This window comes from Falco rusticolus, chromosome 13 (assembly GCF_015220075.1).
Source record: "Falco rusticolus isolate bFalRus1 chromosome 13, bFalRus1.pri, whole genome shotgun sequence".
Classification (NCBI taxonomy): Eukaryota; Metazoa; Chordata; class Aves; order Falconiformes; family Falconidae; genus Falco; species Falco rusticolus.
Window position 1 is genome coordinate 9,828,113 of NC_051199.1, and position 18,656 is coordinate 9,846,768.

Below are 18,656 nucleotides of genomic sequence, written 5' to 3' on the forward strand. Positions count from 1 at the left end.
CAAGAACCTGCTGCAGTTTGAAGCTTTCTAACTTAACCCCTGAACTGAGAAAATCCTATAAACATACTGCTAAATGCAGCGGAGCACCAGCTTTGCTAATCAAAGTCAATCAGGGAGACCAGCAGGCTTCAATGGGCTTTGGACCAGGACTGACAAAAGGATCCTCTTTATGAGCCTGCTCTGGAGACACTGACCCTCTTCATCTCTGGTGATTTCAAAGGGAACTCAGGGTATTCAGAAATCTTGAACTAATTTGCTACATAATAAACAAGATTCATGCAACAGGGAAGGTTGCTATGACTCACCGTCATTTAAAAAGAGCCTAGTACGAACCAGCCTGTTTTGAATCGGCAACTTGGCCTTGGCCATACTACAGAGGAGCATTTAAGTCTTTGATAAGTTACAGGAGCAGCAGGCACCTGGAAGTAAGCATCCAACGGTCTAATAGCAAGAAAACCTAACTAGAAATGCACTATCAGGAGCTGTGAAAAGTTTACCACACCTGCTATCCAAGATCTGAAAGCCAGGTTTTGTGCACAACGCAGCAAGAATACAGCGAACAAATAAAGAGGTTTAAAACAAGAAAAGATCCATGCAATGAAAAACTCCAAATATCTTTGGAGCATACCTACAAAGCGCCATGGAATGTCTTTCAAGTACATCGAGCACCTTTGAGGGGCTAGCTCAGGCACGAAGAGGCAGTACGACTCTGCTAAGGCTCTTAAGTTGCGTTGCCAGCATCCCCACCATGACCGTGCCGCTGCTCTCTCAACAAAGCCTCCCGATGCCGTCATGGTACAAATAGCCTTTAACAATTCTAATCAATACTCTTTAACTTGATCATGATCCTAAAATTCATCTCCCTGGAGGCAGGGCTGAGTGTGAAACAGAGTTTGCTATTTTCAGAGCGGATGCAAAGAAAGTAATTATTAAATAATCAATGTCTATAAACTCTTTAAGTTCCCTCACTAAAATGCCTGGCAAAGCAGTGCCATGCACAGCCTTCAAGAAGAAGTACTTTGGCCCCCTCTCCATCTCATAAAGCTTCATTAAACCTGTACAACTGTGGAGCTGTCAATAATGTTTCGGCACGTGAGCTGCGAAGCCCTTCAGATAAGCTTTTGTTGTTGATCTTTAACCATCTGAAAGACAAGTTATAATGCAGAGTAAACACCTGGGCTGTGTAAGTTTAGGCTTAGAAATAAAGCCCACACTTCCCTGTGACAGTTGTATATGTTGCTGCCACTAATTGCCTCTTTCAGCAGTTGTGGACAGGTCTCCTGTTGCTGTGGGCTAATTTACACAAACACTGACAGTTCGGACAATCCTCACTTCTTGTCTGCCTGGCTATTCCTGACCATTTATCATTATAGATTATGTGTTTGTACAACTGGTGAGACCAAAGTCAACAGCCTGCAAGATGCGGCAGCCACTTGAAATATCAGTCATCTGCTCTGTTTTCACCACCCTTCTTTACGTGCACGGTTAGCACTACAACTGGGTTTTAATAAGGCAACTGATTTGGTAAACAATTCTTAATTTATTTACTCAGGCAAGACTCCTTTGACTTGAGTGGGAGTTCTGCCAAGCTAGGGATCCTGGACCAGCGCCAATGATACAATGCCCATTTTACTGGCACGTACAGTTTCCTATTTACTTGCCAAAAGAACCCTGGTTACCAGCTTCACAAAAGGCTTTGTTCCTTTCACCTGGCAAACAATCCAATCAATATTTCCTCTTCCCTCCAAGGCTAAGGGAGTGAAGCGAAGAGGTGCAGTTACCACTGGCAGAGGTGGGGGAAAACTGATGCTTGCAGGTGCCACCCCTGTGGGCTCTGGGTTTCTCTTCCAAAAACCACCGTGTAAGAACATTTCACATTGCCACCTATGCTAAGACACATTATTGCATCTACTCTAACACACTGCGCTGCGGACAACACCACCTGTGTTCACTCACTCTTTCAAGATAAAAAGAATTCCACTGTGGATTCCAGAAAAGTTATCTGACAGTCTGACAGGAAAGAAATCCAACCAAAAAATAATTTGTTCTGTCATTGGCCCAACTGCTGAATTTCTTACTCTGTTAGCCCTCTAATTCACTTCAACAACTCTACAGAACTGGGTCCTGACTAACCAAATCAAAGCCCCTCTTAATTGAGTAGATGACTCTGTTAATTTAAAGCTCTGGCCAGAAAATCAGAAGACAGCTAATAAACGTTCTGCTGTATTTAAAGGAGCGATGATTTTAAGTCTACTGATTATAAACACACATTGTCAAATTACTCCCTTCTCTTCAAGCCATAACCACTCCCCTTCTTATTCGATGTTTTCTCAATTCATTCAGCCCGTCACCGCAGACAAGGGGAGACAGCCTTCTCCTTTGAGATTCCCATCACTCACAATCCCTTTCTCTCGGTCTGGCAGCAATGCAGCAATGGATGGTCTATTTTCCCAGCCTACGTGGAGAAGAAAAATCACTCTCTCCATACTGCCTGCCCACTGTTCCCTCTGCTCTTGCAACTGCCATACTGCACCTTAAAAGACATTTTGATGTACTGTGTACATAATGAACCTTATATGATGTTTTAAGAACAAAATTTCCTTAAGGTACGGACATATATAAAGAAGTGGAAGAATTATTATGTCGTAACTTCTGAAGATCAGAGGCTGTATTGGCACATACTTCTTATTATACAGAATGGGCTCCAAGAGCAGAGGTTAGACTGAAGCAGTGCCAGGACAAGTGTGCAAACCCTGGGAAGGAAGCATGGCGAAGCCGCCCATGACATACTAGCCAGCACGACTGCGCATCGTACCCTACTTTCTTGTTCTTCTAAAAGCTAGAACAGTGATAATCGGCGTCTGTCTGGAAATTTGGAAGAGACACAAGTTAAGTTGAAGGAAAAAGAGCACATTTGTTTATTTAGAAGTCTAAACAATCATAATAAACATATGCTCAAATAATCAGCTCCTGTGTAATTACTCATTTGCAAGAACAGTTATTAGGTAGGTAAATTCACTCTTTTTTGAAAATGCAGGTCAAATATTTATCTCTGAGATATATTAAATGCAACACAAGATTCCGTTAAGGGCTTATATTAGACTGCAACATTTACAAAATTGAAGTGTTCAGACCTTTCAGACCTTTTTTAAAGCCCTGACCTTGGAAACAAATAAGGACAGTGTTATTTTAATGTGCATTCAAATTTTAACACCACAGTCACACAGCTCTAGTGGAATCCACACTGAGTTTCCACTGTAGATTGCTCATCATTTCATTATGGTTCATTATGCTGATAACTGTCAGAAAGCATTAGAAGCAGGAGACTTGAGTAATAGCACTGAAATGGTAATTTAAAAACAATATACTTTCTGGAGGAAATACAGCAGTGCGCTAAATTCAATTAGAAGAGGCAAATGTAAAGACAAGTAAGTGATGTTTGCTGTTTGAAGTCAGGCTCTTCGATTTCTTGATAACCTAAACTGGAGAAAGCCCTTTTAAAGCAGGCACTTTTCTCTTGCATCTCACTAAATTTGCTCTCATTATCTCCAAGCTTCTCCGGTATAAACTGCCTTAAATGCAACCGTTTTAGAAATATTTCAGGCCACGCCAAAATATCAATCAATCAGTCACTGTTTGGGTGGCACAACAGACTAAATTATTCAGGGTCATTTACCAAGACAGGTTTCAGGCCGGACACTCTATGCCGGTAATCTCTCTTTTGTAATGGGCTCCCAATTAAAAATCATTAATAATCTGAATCAAACAGACAATATAAACAATACAAAACCGTCCCGTTCTCATTCATAATGTGAGCATTGTTTGTTAAGAAACAGTTAGAGAACTCAACTCATTAACAGTGGGGACACAAGACCAATGCCCATTAACTTGGGTGAGAACTGCACCTGCCTGCACCAGGCTGCAATCCAGAGAGTATCTGCTTATGCAGAAGGAAATTCACGGATGAGGACCATGATTGAGACTGATTGCTTTCCAGCCTCAAGGATTTGTGTGCTGGTACGGCAATTTATTCTCCATTAGATTTCTAACCTTATGAAAATCCCACCCTCTTAGCAAGAGCTGAAATGTAATGAGGGTCTGAATAGCTGCCTTAACATTATTTTTGCAATACTTCCAAAAGGGAAAGGCATCCGTGTTTACCACAGTTTGTGCTCAAGCTTATTACAGGTCAATCATATCATCTCCAGCCAAAGCACACGGCTGACAAGCCCACCATGCTTCAGAGCTGAAAGTCTAAATTCCCAAATCAGGTCAAAGCAGCAGATCCAGGGCGGCTCTGCTCCTCAGTGGTGACAGACACACTGATGATTATCCCCATGAGACAAGCTGGAGGGAACAGATGCATCAGTAAACATGTGTATGTCAGGGTGTCTATGCCTGGCCTTCCAACACAGCCCAGCCCACCCCACCACCTCCCACGCTCATGGCCCACCACATTCTGCTCCTACTTGTACAAGCTTCAAGCCAGATGTAACAACTCACTCTAGCAGAGCTAAAACAGCAGAATGCTAAAACCGGAGTTTGAGTTACTTGTTTAGATAGGATGCCTGGCTTACCTGAAGGCTAGGCACAGTTTTTACAACTCAGCAATGGATGGAGATGTCAGAGTGGTGTCATGGAATGAGAAAACTCTCAAGACCCACTCCTGAGCAGTGCATCAGGAAGCAGGTATTTCTTTTATTACTTACCACAGGAATTGTGAGAAAGGAAAAGGAAGAGGAATTCTCTAATTCCCTTTCATCCACTAGCATCATCAGGCTAATGGAAGGTTGTAACAGGCTTCCTCTCTCAGCCTAGAAGGTGAGATAAGTGACGAGGCCAGCCAGTTTATTACTGAGGAAAATCAATAGCCAAGGGTGAAAGCTTTACAAAAACACATCCTAAGAAGGCTGAAGTTCTTCATCTTAAAAAGTGTTTAGAAATAATAAAGAAAGGATCAATCCACAGTCCATTCCAGGTGTTCTCTCCAAATTACCCAACGTTACTTTTATTCACCTGGTCTAATAGTTCTCCAAGTGAACAGAAACCTGATTTTACAAGCCAGTGGAGCAGAGTCTATCTTTTTGCTAGAAGAAGAGATCTCATATACTGTGTTTTATTTCTTCATTAGTGCCCCGTCACACTGAGCGATTACTAAATGCAGGCCTGAATAAGAATACCAGGGTTAAAGAGAGCATAATGAACAAAGAAGGTGCCTGATTATTATGGCTGTCAACACAAGGGAATTGGGTTTGTCACCTGGTTTAACCAACTGGTAAGAACTGATTAGAGCCTGAATCCATCTGAAAGAACCTTTGATGTTTACGGTCCCCTCTGTCTCCACATCTTGTCAGGAAAGGCAGGCAAACAGGGAGCTTCCCCCGGAGGGGCTGCCTTCAGCCGGGGCCTCTGAACACCTCCTGGCGCTTTCCACCAGTGCGTGGGCAGGTGGCTACCCGGGGTGGGGGGCACAGCAAATGGATGAACCCCCCCCCGCAAGCCCCTTGCACCCCACTCCTTGTGCAGCACAGAGGTGCACCAGGCACGCAGGGCTGCTCTTTGTGCCCGTGCAGGGACGGCCACCGCAGCACCGCTCAAACACCGCTAACATGGACCTCGCAGAGGGGGTGCCAGCCAGCACAGCAGTCAGCGCGGGAGCAACGCCGCCCCACAAACCAGCTCAGAAATAACCTCTGCATCTTCCTTCACCTTGGGTCACATAAAAAGAAGCTCTTAAGCTACAGGAAAATACAAAGCTATGAAATGGGACCTCCAGAGACAGGCCTGTTTTCCAAGACCAGCTGTCCATGGGATTGCGGCGTTGGCTTGCGTTTGCATGCCGAGTCCCCCTCGTCTGCTGTAGAGATGAAGGCCGAGGCCAGCACCATGGCCCTTGCCTTCTCTTCTTCCCTTTTCATATTTTCAGGGTAAAAGACCAAGATGAGGGACTTCAACTTTGACTGACCTCCAAAGACAGCAATGGGGACGGGTGCCAGAAGCAGGCCCAAGACTTGACAAAAAAGGGCTAAGCTTGCAGGGGTACGTTTTGCAATACAAGCAAACATAATTTGCTTACAATTCCCCCATCTGGAAGTGTTTTGCTCTCTCCTCATACTTCGCTCACTGCACGTGCCTATTTAAATTCAACCAGTTGATTACTAATTTGATTTCAATTTGGTCAGGATATCATTCACTAGGAACAGGGCTTTATGAGAAACTTTTGCTGGTATAATGTTATTTAGGGTGTTCCTTCGGAACAATAGTTTTATTGTTGCATAAAGATATTTTTCCTATCAAAATGCTCAAGCTTTATGTCTCCTAGTATAGATTGTATTATAAAAAGCATGTTCCTACCCACTTCAGCAAGGTTTCACAATACAGTTAGACCTCCATCCCCAGTCAGTGTTTAGCAAGGAATATACAGACCTCTCTGCTTTCCTACTAAGCAAAAGCAGCTGCTCCCGGCTATGCCCAGACCTGCTTAACCACCACCCAGCAAAACTCGCAGCTGAAAAGGAGTACATGACTGAAGAACAGCTGGAATGAAGAGGGAGTGGGGAAGGGATGAGTGCTGGCTTAGTTATGGACATATTTTGTTTCTGCCTTGTAAGGGAGAAATTAAGATTTAAATAAATGTGAGTCATCTCTCCAAAATGAATTTAGAATATATTAAAACATTACAAAAGAAATATCTCAGCCTTCCCTCACTCACAGACACAAACACACTCTATACCTCAATATACAGCTGAACTCCAAAAATCTGGAAGCATTTCCAATAGCTTTCAAGGAAAGCCACACATTGATATCCCCTGGTAAAAGACATCCCTATCACTTATTCTTTCAAACTGCTCTGCTCCTATAGAAGTGAAAAATTAAGAACTAGATGACCACAATTCAACACCAGGGCATTCCTGGAATCCCAGGCATTCAACTGTGTGAGCCATTAACCAACACACAGGACAAGGAGCCGCTCCAGCGGCCTCACGGGTATGCTCTGTGTGCTGCACCTCTTGTTCTCCCTGCTGAAGGCATTCTGGTGGAATTAAAGCAAATTCCACTTACTGTATATGATCTATTCATCTACAAAGGATAAAACAAACCATACTTTGGGTGTTTGTTTCATTAAGGTTTAAGATTCATTATTACCACCCCTTCCAGGGCAGCACTTTTATGTTCCTAGGGGTCACCAGCTGTATTTTGAGCAAATTAGATATATAATGAAATATATTACCTATTTACCCTAGGTCATACAATTTGAGAAAAGCTTTCACAATTTCTACAAATATCAAAATTTAAAGAGATGAAAGGTGATGTGATCTACTGGACAGGTCCTCAGACTAGAACTTAGACCTGTATTTTATTTTCAGCTCTGTTACTGAGGTGTGCGAGTCACTCCTCTTTTGCAGCTTTGTCTCCTCCCAATCTCCTGCTTTATTTAGTCTGTAAGCTCTTAAGGGTCAGTGCAACCATGTCACCATTAGGAATTCAGGGCTGAGAACTAACACTTTATCTCCCAGAAGCGTGAGCCAAAATGCAAACTGCATCCACAAAGGGCTGTAAGAGCTACTGAATGCTGTGCTGTGGACGACACTTCTTACGGACACAGATCTCCGGGCAATATTTCCTACATACACAATGAAAGAAGATAGGAGAAGAAATGGATGATAAAAGGGGAGGAGACTGTTCAAAGACCAACTTACGAGTGCAGGGCATGGAGGCAGCATCATTTTCAGCTCGGAAAAAGCCCCGATCGCAGGTGCAGGAGGTAGAGCCTTCCCAGATGGAGTAGCTGTGAGGCGGGCATTTGGCACAAGCAACATCTGTCGAGAGAGCCTTGTAGTATCCAATTTTGCAAGCTAGATGGAGGAACAGAAAGGGAGAGTATTACTTGCCCAGGCTGTGATCATAAATTGCTAGCTTACTTATTCAAAATCAAGGCAGGAGACATTTCAAAGAGATCTAATGATGTCCTCTTAGCCCCAGGTGAAGAATTAACAATCATCACACTCTTAATGAGTAATCCCATGTCAGGGGACACTGATTTCTAATTCCAACAAGAGCCATTTTAAAAGCTGGCTTGGAGATGGTAACAAAAAAATAAAATAAAATTATACTCGTCTATTGACACTGCCAGAAAATCAGCTGCCTCTTTGTGCCTGCTGTGGAGTTGCATGTTGCTTAACCCATGTCCACCTGCACCCACACACACAGACACAGAGCATGACAAAAGGGGTGCAATTGGTTTATTCTATGACCGCTTAAGGAATGGCAGCTGACAGTCAGACACTGCCAATTTTTAAGAGGCAGTGGGACAGGAACCCACTGCGATTGGCATGCCTCACATGCCCAGAAATGGCACGTCTCCCTCCTGGCAAGGCAGCATCCATGTGGCTCCTTCTCCCCAAGGGAGGAAATCAGCAATGCTCTCCACTCCTCAAAGGCAGCGCATAGCAGGAGCTGCACCACTGCCACCAGGTCCCGTGGGCAGTTGGCAAGTTTTTGGTGACATCATCTTCATAAATGCAAGACTTACTCAAATGGCTACTTTTACATCACTTGGAAAAAACTCATTAGCATCATTAATAACACATTTTCATACTGGCTAACATGTATGTCATCCTAGAAATTTCTCCCTTGGCTACAGATAAAAGCCCACCTTCACCACTGGCTTTCAGTGCTACAGAGAACAGAGAAAATACCCAGGCATGCAAACATGTAAAAAGGAAAGGTTGTTCTCAGTATTTACTGTGTGACTCATTCTCACATCTTGTCATTTATCACCTACGTTACCTTTAGGGTTCCCCTGCTACACACAGGCTCCAGTATGCAGGGCACAGGCCCCCGCACAGCCGGGGCTTGCTGTTTCTGTTTTACCCTTCCCTTGGTCCCCCTCGCTCTTTCCCTCCTTCTCTTACAAAGCCCTCCAATGGGAAATGGAGAGGGATTTTAGTGACACATTTATAAAATGGCAAGCCGCTTCACTCTTATTAACCAAAGCCATTTATGGAATTTCCTTAACGACTCCTAACTTTATGACGTGCCCTGTGCCATCTGTAAGAGTGCTGGGAGATCAGCCCGCTTCCGCTCGCCGTGGCTGTCACCGGACCAGAGGACCTTATAAAAACACATCGCCCAAGTGACGAAGATTTATGCTTCCAGAGTTTACATGCATCACATTATTAGATAAGGTTCAACTTGCAAGGTGCTTTTTTGGCCATGCTTCAAACGGCCTTGGGGTTTCAATTAAAATCAGAAACCACAGCTTTGGCAGGGAAGAATCACAGGGGTCAAACCCAGCCTCCCCACATCAGAGACAATTAGTCCCTGAACACAAATACAAACCCACTAGGTACCGCCGATCAGCTAGGCAGTTGCAGTACACAAGGGCAGCTCATGTAAAACAGCTTATTCTGCTTGTGATGTGAATTGCTCAGGGGAAGGAAGAAAAAAAAATCCAACAAAAAAAAAAAAGGAAAATTACCTTTCATTTTTTGATATGATTTGCAATATCTGGTGAGTGAGTTGTACTATCGCTACACATCCTCTTGTGCCTGGTTTAACAGCAGCAGCAGTCAAGTGGCAGATGCTGATCTGAGATATTCCTGGTTTTCACTGTCACGGCTCAGATCAGAAATACACCTAAGCCTGTATATGACCAGGACAGACACCGACAGGCAGAATCTTGCTGCCATGTATAAAGGCAAGGCATGGAAAAACAGAATACAAGACCAGACTGACTGCTCTTATCCACAGAATTCTTTCTATTAGTCAAGGTTTTTAAAATAAAACATGTAAACTCTAAGATTACTGTTAATATGAACATCATTGTTCACAGACTTTATTAAGCAAAGAGCCAACCTCAGCACCTTCCTAGTATTGAAATACTTAGATGATAAACAGTCAAGTACAAGGCTGAAGATCCTGCTCGGGCTGTAATATGCTGTTGGAAAGGTAGGAAAACGTGATGGGTAAAGATTTTTGCGACGATTCCGCTTCCTCACTGTCTTCTCAGATCAGTGGTTTTAAAGGGAATAGATGGATACAGTCGGTACTGCAAGGTCAACAGTCTGTAACGGAAGGATTTTTTTCCCCCTCGTTTCACGCACCATATTTTGTTTTCTACTATATTAAGCCAAGATCATTAATATTTCAAGACCTGAAGAAAGCTCTCCAAACACAGTGGCTGCTCCTAAAAAGCACACACAGCCATTTTGCTTTAAAAATCACCTACTCCTGAACACTTAGTTTTCTTCATTTTACTGTGCTCATCAGAGTTTCACCACGTCTCAGCACATGACATAAAAGGACATTAGAGCATGTGTTGCATTAAACCAGTAGTTCTTTGCCCCTAAGAGCTCCATGATACCATCACTTAAAAACTTGAATCTAATCCTGTAAAAGCTGGAAGTACTGCTGACACACCTATTACAACCAGCTCCTGTTAAGGCTAAGGATGGGCTTTTTTTGAAGGTTAATGATTTAGTAGGCAAACAAGAAGCCTGTACACAACCTATTCCCTGAAAGTCTTTATTGCTTGCTCATGACAATTCTTCATGCAGCTGCTTTTCTAGGAAGGATTTGCTGGGCGAGACCCAGGATGAATGGAGTTCTTACACAGTTTTCGAAAGATACCATTGTAAAAAGATTAGTTCACATGTGCAATGCAAACTTTGAATTCAATTCCTTAGCTTTGCCTTAATTAGTTCTTTCTGTTAGGTTTTGGGTGGGTTTTTTAAGGAAAAAAAAAAAAAGAGAGAAAAATCTTTTCTCGTATTCAGATCACCCACAAGCATAGCAAGGTTGCAATCATCTGCACTAGATCTAAGGAAAATTGTCAAAATCATTTGCAGCATGAAAAAGCTCAGTTTTTTCCTCAGAACAAATCACATTGATTTTAAATGGACATCAACCTGAAACACTTATGTTGATATCTTTGAGTTCTAATGTTAAAACCTATTTGATTTCTATTTCTCTTAAAGCGAGAGAGGATTTGGCAAACATTGTGGGTCATTATTATATGCCTTTATGCTTTTTTTTTTTTTAATTACCAGTGTGATACATGCTAAACCACAAAGCCTACTCTGAAGAATTATGGAACTTTAGTAAATCTGGATGTAAATTTTCTTAAGCTGTTTTTCAAACTCCATTTTCTCATTAAAACCTGAATTTCAGACTCATGACTTTCTCACTAAAAAAAAAAGTGAAAAAACCAGAATTTACGAACTCATCCCATAGTGAATGGGATTCTAGTCACATTCTTTTTAGTCACAGCTAAAACAAAATATATGTATTAAATTGTTTTTAATGATTTTTAAAAAAGCTATGTTTTTTTCTGATTTGGGAGGGGGGGGATCTTTAAAAATATTACGCTTGCAAATTTAAAGTTGTTAAAAAAAAATCCCCCGGCGCTTGCTCTGAAATTGTTCCCTTATCCTTGCTGAAATGGCAATGAATCTTTCCATCATAGCTTGGAAAAGGTTTGACATGCTTAAGAGTTCTCTAGGAAAAAAAGAAAAAAAAAAAAAAAAGAAAAATATTAATGTCTTGCAAAGGCTTTTCTGAAGAAACCATCCCAATCTCTTTGTTGACAAGTTCCTGAATCATTAAAAATGCAGTACATATATATACATATAAAAATTCAGTGCCTGCTCCTCACCCAGGAGGAGGCTGAGTGGGACTCTGAGCAGGTGAGGGACAGGACCCTGGGGCCGGCAGGGCTGGGCACTGTGGGCAGCAGGTGGGATGGGGAAGGTCCAAGCGCTGACGGCCGCTGGGCAGGGGCTCCGGCAGCAGCCCGGGCACCCAGGGCAGCAGAAACAGTCTCTACCTCCTGCCTCAGCCTCTGCCGAAGGGGAGAACTCACAACAGAGAAAAACTCTGTTTTCCCGATTGGGAGCTAATAAAGAGAACAGGGTGGCTAAACAAGCACAGAAACAGAGTTTTGCTCAAGTAAACGTCAGTGAACTTAGAAGAAAATCTGACAGGGATGTTCTGAAGTGCTGATTTGCAGCAGCAGCTAAACAGACTGGCGGGATGACAGTCCTGTGCAGGGGAACATGCACAGCAAGGCTGGACTACAGAGCTGTCGCCTGTACATCGCTGTGCTGAAGGCTGAGCCCTCCAAACGACTTCTGCTTCAGGAACGGGCCCTCAACCAGGACAGCGTCAGCAGCCAAACACAAACCGTGCTCCTGCTGCACCCCTCCTTCCCCAAAGGGACTAGCGCACCACTGATAACATTTACTAGCACATGCAAGTGAATAGTATAGCTAGAAGTCTGTGGAGTTGGCTGAAATTTCAGAAACTATGCATTTAATAGTTACTATTTGCTGAAGCAGAAAAGTGTATCAGCTACATACTCATGAAAATTTCAAATTTCCTTGAGATTCAATTTTGAATCAAATCTCCTTCCACACACAACAGAAAAGGGGAAAACTTTTTAAGTCAACAATTGTAGCCAACTTTAACAAAAAAACCTGAAATAGTATTCTTGATGAAATGAAGGACAAAGCAAAACATTTCAGAACAAATATTTCAGTATCAGGCTTATAAATTTCAGTGACAAAACAAATTTGTGTTTAAAGACTTGAAAAAATACTTTGGTAGCATATTTCATGTCTTTCATCGCTGGTTACTTTTTCTACAGCTCTTCCCTGTCTGGAAATATTTTAAGCTCATGTTTTAACTACACCCTTAGGAACAAAAGTTACTTTTATTTTTTCCCCTCTAATGTTGTTCTTATTCTTTCAGAGGACGGATTTTCTCTCTCGAATTGTAACAAAACCACATCTGCCACATAAGTAGGCTGCATCTTCTCAGCTCTCTTTTACTGTTATTACCATTTCTGAACAGATTTTTGTGTGTTAATTATAGAACTCAATTGTTTGGATAGTCTCTTTTGATGAGCTTTCTGCCCCGCACCATGAACCCCTCCGTTATTGTACAGCTGTTTTACTTCCAAATGCTCATCGGGGTTTTCTAATTGTCAAGCTGTCCCAGCGACTAGTTCTTTTGACCTAAAAGTCAAAGAAAGGGAGTCACCCTTGTCTCCCCGACATGAATACCACAGGAGTCCCAGTGGCCCCCCTAATACCTACGAGACAATGCCTTTCCAGATCATTGCCACTACAAGCATAATTGGGTTTTGGGTGAAATGAGAAGATTTTAAATAGGATGAATTAATGAGTTTCTTGTAAAATTAAGTCGTTCTCCTGGTCCAATCTAATTACTCACTGTAATGCCCCGGAGGGTGATAAATAAAGATCCTTAGAAGCCAGGATAAAAAAAAGAAGCAGCTTTCTCTGGAGCCTTTCTTAAAAGTCAAGTTGCAGAATTCGATGTGACGTACCAAATGCTGTTTCCAAATAACTTCAGATTCCTTTGATGTTCACATCATAAGATCTTTGCCTCCTGTTAATGACTGTACAATTGCTACAAATTAAAAAGAGTTCCCCATATTTAACGCATATCTTTTATGAGAAAACCAGTATTTCTAAACATGAAGTGCATATTTCTGCTGCACAAATGACACTAGGAAATACACGCACTATCCCACTAGGGAAAGAGCCTAGACTGACATCAGAGCACTTTTATTCTGTGATTGGGGACAAACCTGGGAAATTCAAAACAGAAATAAAGGGACCTTGAAGCACAAATATACTACGATGTGAAATCCAAACTGTTTAAGCCACTGAAACTGTGCACGCAGGTATACTTGCAGGTACACATGCAGACCTCCTGTGCAAAGCCACAGCATAAACTGAGTGGCGGAGCTTTTCACACAGCCGGTCTAAACAACCTAAAAAAAAAAAATAAATCTTTGGATTTTTTTTCCCCAGTGTAGCAACCTTGGCTACAAGTCTGCAGCTTGTGCTGCGGTTTGATGGTTTTGTTTTGGTTTGTTTGTTGGTTTTTTTTTTTTTTTTTAAATGCTGAGGACTGACCCCGCGATGATGGGAGTGCGGGAGCCCTGGCAGGAGCGGAGGAAAGCACTGGCGCTCCGGACACCCACAGGGATGCTCCTCCGCTGGGGTGAACCCGGCTTCCTCCAGCAGCTCCTGCAGTGGGAACGGCAGTCTGGCAGCCACTCACCGCAGGTGATGTGACCCTGCTGCTGCCGCTCACCTCGCACCCACATCCCTCCCAGAGCAAGCTGCAAGCAGAATGTGACCCCTCTCCCCACACTGCCCCAGGGGAGCCCAGCCTGTGCGCCATGCAGCTTCCACTGGGCTAGGAGAGGCTCACCTTCCTCTCCACCAGCCGCTCCACCGGGCTAGTGCTGCCGGAGGTAGCAGCTGTGCGGTCCTGCACTGCGCTGTCCCCTCCCAACCTGTGCAGAATGTGACCCTTCCAAGGCTGAAGTCCACATCCTCCAAGGGAGACCCTTATCTGGCTGGATTTTCCCCTAATGTAATAACTAAATGTTAGAAGACAGACACTGGCATGTGGCCTCCAGCCGCACACCACCACAGAGGCAACTCTCCATCAGCCACCTGCACCTGCCCCAGCCACTGCAGGAGGACTCAGCCATGCTGGACCAAGTGGTGGCGGCTCTGCTGCAGATGACTGCTACAGCCCTTTGGGCCATCAGGAAAGGCTTCACCGCAGACAGCAGGACAAGGAAGAGGAGGGCAGCATTCCAATGCAGCAGCTGTAGGTATTCACAGCAGGACTCAAACCTTTGGCAATCCAGTGGTGCACTGGCTGATTGCATCCACGCTGAGGTAACAATCACCTCATTGAAAGGTGGCCAGATTTTCTTCTCTGGTTGGTTTGGTGGGGTTTTTTGGCTCCTGAGAGACAAGAAATTCAACTGCCTACTTCAGTTTCAGAAGTTAAAAGTAGTGAGGAGCAAGGAACTTGAGAGATCTTTGGTGTGGAAATGAATCACAATCACCACCCAAGGTCTCTTCTTGAATCCTCAGGAGAAAAAAGGATGAGGCATGCACTGCAGAGTGCAAGGCACCCATCGCCACAACTGGTCAAAGACAGCAGGGACCAGCTGTGCACTGACTATGGCCAAAACCCTCTGCACTCTCAGGTACATCCCATCAGGTCCCATAGACTCATACATGTCCACTTAAGTGCCCCTTAACACAGTCCTCTCCTGTACCACCACTTCCACAGACTCCTCTGGACCTGGAAGGCCAGGTGGCCAACCTTACCAATGAAACACAAGGCAAAAAAGCCTTTAGTACCTTAGCGTGTTCCATGTCCTTGGTCACTAGGTCTCCTCCCGCACTAAGCGGTGGGAGCACATTGTCCTCAGCCTTCCTTTTGGCGCAGGCAGAAGCATTGTCCTTTGTGTCCTTCATATCCCTCACTAGGTCCAACTCCAGCCAAGCCTTGGCTTTCCTAACTCCTCCCCTGCATCCTCAGGCAATGGCTGGATTCTACAGTCCTCCTGGGCACTTCTCTTCGGTCTGAGCTGTGCCAGGGGCTCCCTGCCCATCCACCCTGGCCTTCTGCTATACCTACTCTGCCCTCTGCAGCTGCAATGGCACGGCCATGTGCTTTCAGCAGCTTGTCCTTCACAACCCACCAGCTCATGTGGGTTTCTTCACTGCCCTCCTGACAAGTACATTCCTGAACAAGCCAACATCTGCTCTCCTGAAGTCGAGGTCTTAAATTTTTTTTTTAATATACGTGAAGTCCAGTGAAAGAAAACAGAAATGAAGAAGTCACTAGCTCAGCAAAGGGCACGCACAACAGGATGGGACATCTGATACAGCAATCTGTTCAAGGCAGCGCTACAGGCACAAACAGAACTGCCAGGTGTATGGTACAAGAACTGGAATGGGCTATTAATTCCAGCCAAGGAAGCCTTGTTTGCCCGAGTATCGTTTTCTTCATACAGCCTTCAGAGTCAATTGCCAGACTTTATCATGCAGCCCTGCACTTGGACACCGCACACTGTGGGCACAGCCCTACGGCACCGCTGCCATCATTACACTTCCAAATCCTCCCTGGAGGGACAGAGTTTGTATTTTTGAAGCGCTACGCCTAAGCAATATCAGTTCTCCTGGGTTTTACACAGAGAAATGCTATGCTTGTCTTCTATAGAAACTTTCCAAACCAACTTGTACCTCATACAAAAGAAATATAAATATGCTGATAACCCAATCATTTTAAAAGCTGAAACCTACTTTATCAGGTACCCTTTTCTAAGGAAACCAGACAGTCAAAAGCATAGAAGAAAAAAATACATGTACAATTGACATGTTAAATAAGCTCAATAGACACACACAGAAAAGCCCCAAAATGAAAAATTAGCTTTTATTCTTAAAAATTACTACAAATTATTCTGAACTGTGCTACACAGCTTATAGATCACAACTGTTAAAAAACCTCCCAAAAAATATAGAAACTTGAAAATCTTATATTTCTGTGAATTGATTATAATAGCTTATATGCAACACCCACTTTTGCTATAGCTGTAGTATTGGGGGGTAAACAGCTGGGGTTAGTTTGACATTTTCCACATCACAATTGCTACTGAATGTCAGCAGTGCCCTGATCTTGCACCAGCACTGCCAACTCCGCCTGCATACGCAGCTTCCAGACCCATGCTAGAAGGGTCAGCTGAAAAGTCTCGTTGAGACATCGTAAAAGGAGAATCAGCCCCCCGACAGTATTTGCTGCATTGGGTTTTTGTCTGAGATTTAAACAAAACCTAAAAACCTAAAAAAAATCAGGGTCTAGGTGAAACAATTGCTGGCTGAAAAAAAAAAAAAAAACACACCAAAACCCCTTTCTCAGGAAGAAGGCAGCACTTTCCACAAGGAATGAAAATCCCAACCTGCTCTGCTCTCTACAGGAAGATATTTGCTAGGACTGGCAATCGCAAGTGAAGCGGCCGGCACTCCACCACGGGAAACAAAGGACCGTTTGTCCTTGCCATGTCTTCAGGAGGCATCCCGTCCTTTCCAGGCAGCTGTAGCATCCAATTCAGCAGAGTATTACAACTTCACATTTATGTGCTTTAATGAAGAGGGATGTACTGCTGAACTGAGGACTCGGCACCTCAACGGTTTGCATTTTTATTTTTATTCTTTTAAATATTTAAACAATAAACAGATGCCCTGTATACGATAAAGGCCCCTCTTCTCAGACACTGCAGTTGAGTGGCTGTGCACTTTTCAGGTGCAGAGAGCACTAACACTGCTAGCACACTTGTGCAAGGGTGCTGAGAGCATCTTTAAAATATTACTGTCCAACTCAAGTGTTCAGACATTCTCGATTTCAGAGTGCTCAAGCTGTCACTGTGCTCTGTCACAGACTTCATCTAACTTTGAAAGTTTAATCACCTTTATACAAGCTGTGAGATTTAAGAGATGAGTCAACTAATCAGTTTCAAATAATTACTCAATTAGAAAAACAAGTTGATGGTTTCCCTTGAACAGAAGCAGCATGAGGAGAATCAGAAAACTAACAGGTTTTTAAGCAAACCTAAGAAGGGGGTTTTAAAATTTAAAAAAAACCAACACAAAACCCCCAAAAAAAACACAACCTAGAAAACTGTGATTTTTGTTCTTTAGGCAACTAAATTTTACGGGGCAGGGGTGGGGGGCAGCCGGGGTGGGGGGGCGGGAATCACTATTAAAGTTTTACAATATACTCCAGTGAAAGCTGATTAATTGGCCTGAATCTCCACATTAACAAGCCCTAATCCTCTTGTCAGGAGACCTGCCTACAAGCTGCTCTCCCCAGCAGTGTAAAAGCACTGATGGGAACAGAGATCTGTATCTCAAAGCACTGTCCAGCCAGCCTGGGATTATCTCTCATCTCCTAAATCTTAACAGCTCCGTAGAAAGGCAATTAAACTTCCAAAGTTAGATGAAGTCTGTGATAGAGCACAGTAGCAGCTTGAGCAGTTTGACATGGAAAGGTCTAACACATAGCTCCAACAACATTACAGTTTAAAACCACTATTTGCTCCTAACACAAGCATCAGCTGGCACCAGTTGAGGGTCTTCTACTTACAAAGAAAAGTGTATTCTTAAGGTATTAAAGGTATTTTCAGTTATTTTAAAAGTGCTTGTATTTTATACAGCCTAATGAGACATTGCAAGTTGGCCGAAATAATTATTACATTAATACCCTTTAACGAATTGCCTATTGTCAAGAATTTGTGGATTGATCCTGCGCATAAATCCTTTAATGCCGTCTCCTTTGTGCAAGTGGAATTTCACTCTGCAGCAGAACTCGGCATAGCTATAATTTTTTCTGCTACTGTTTGAACTTGTATCATGACTATGATGGAGCCACGTCATGCCAGCAAACTAAAAACTACAGTGGTTTTTCTGGGCGTTTTTATTCTTGGGTTAACTGTGAACAGACCGGAAAGGAGTTCGAGCTCATATCTCCAGAGCTATAGCAAGATGCCTTAATATGGTTTAATCATCATATTCTCTCTAAATGGCTGTATGGCATTATTTAAAAAAAAAAAAAAGCGCTATTTTGGTCTCCCCAGAGAATTGCTTCACACAAAGGTTTTGGAAGATGCCTAAATATAGACAGTTCTGGTGAGATCCGGGTCTATGCAAGATAACAACTCTGCACTATTTTTGACCATTTAACAAAGATGCTGGGAACACAATGGCTTCAAACACACACTGCTTTGGCTCTCCTCACCACTATAGAAAATAGGCAGAGGT

At 43.3% G+C, this 18,656-nt stretch overlaps 1 protein-coding gene across 1 annotated transcript in view; it reads right to left on the minus strand.

The window, feature by feature from the left end:
- EPHA4 (EPH receptor A4) overlaps window positions 1–18,656 on the minus strand; it is a 107,091-nt gene that overhangs the window by 56,594 nt on the left and 31,841 nt on the right. The window contains exon 4 of the mRNA XM_037407441.1: window positions 7,701–7,856. Coding sequence (XP_037263338.1) covers window positions 7,701–7,856 — 156 coding nt within the window. The remainder of the gene's footprint in view (window positions 1–7,700; window positions 7,857–18,656) is intronic.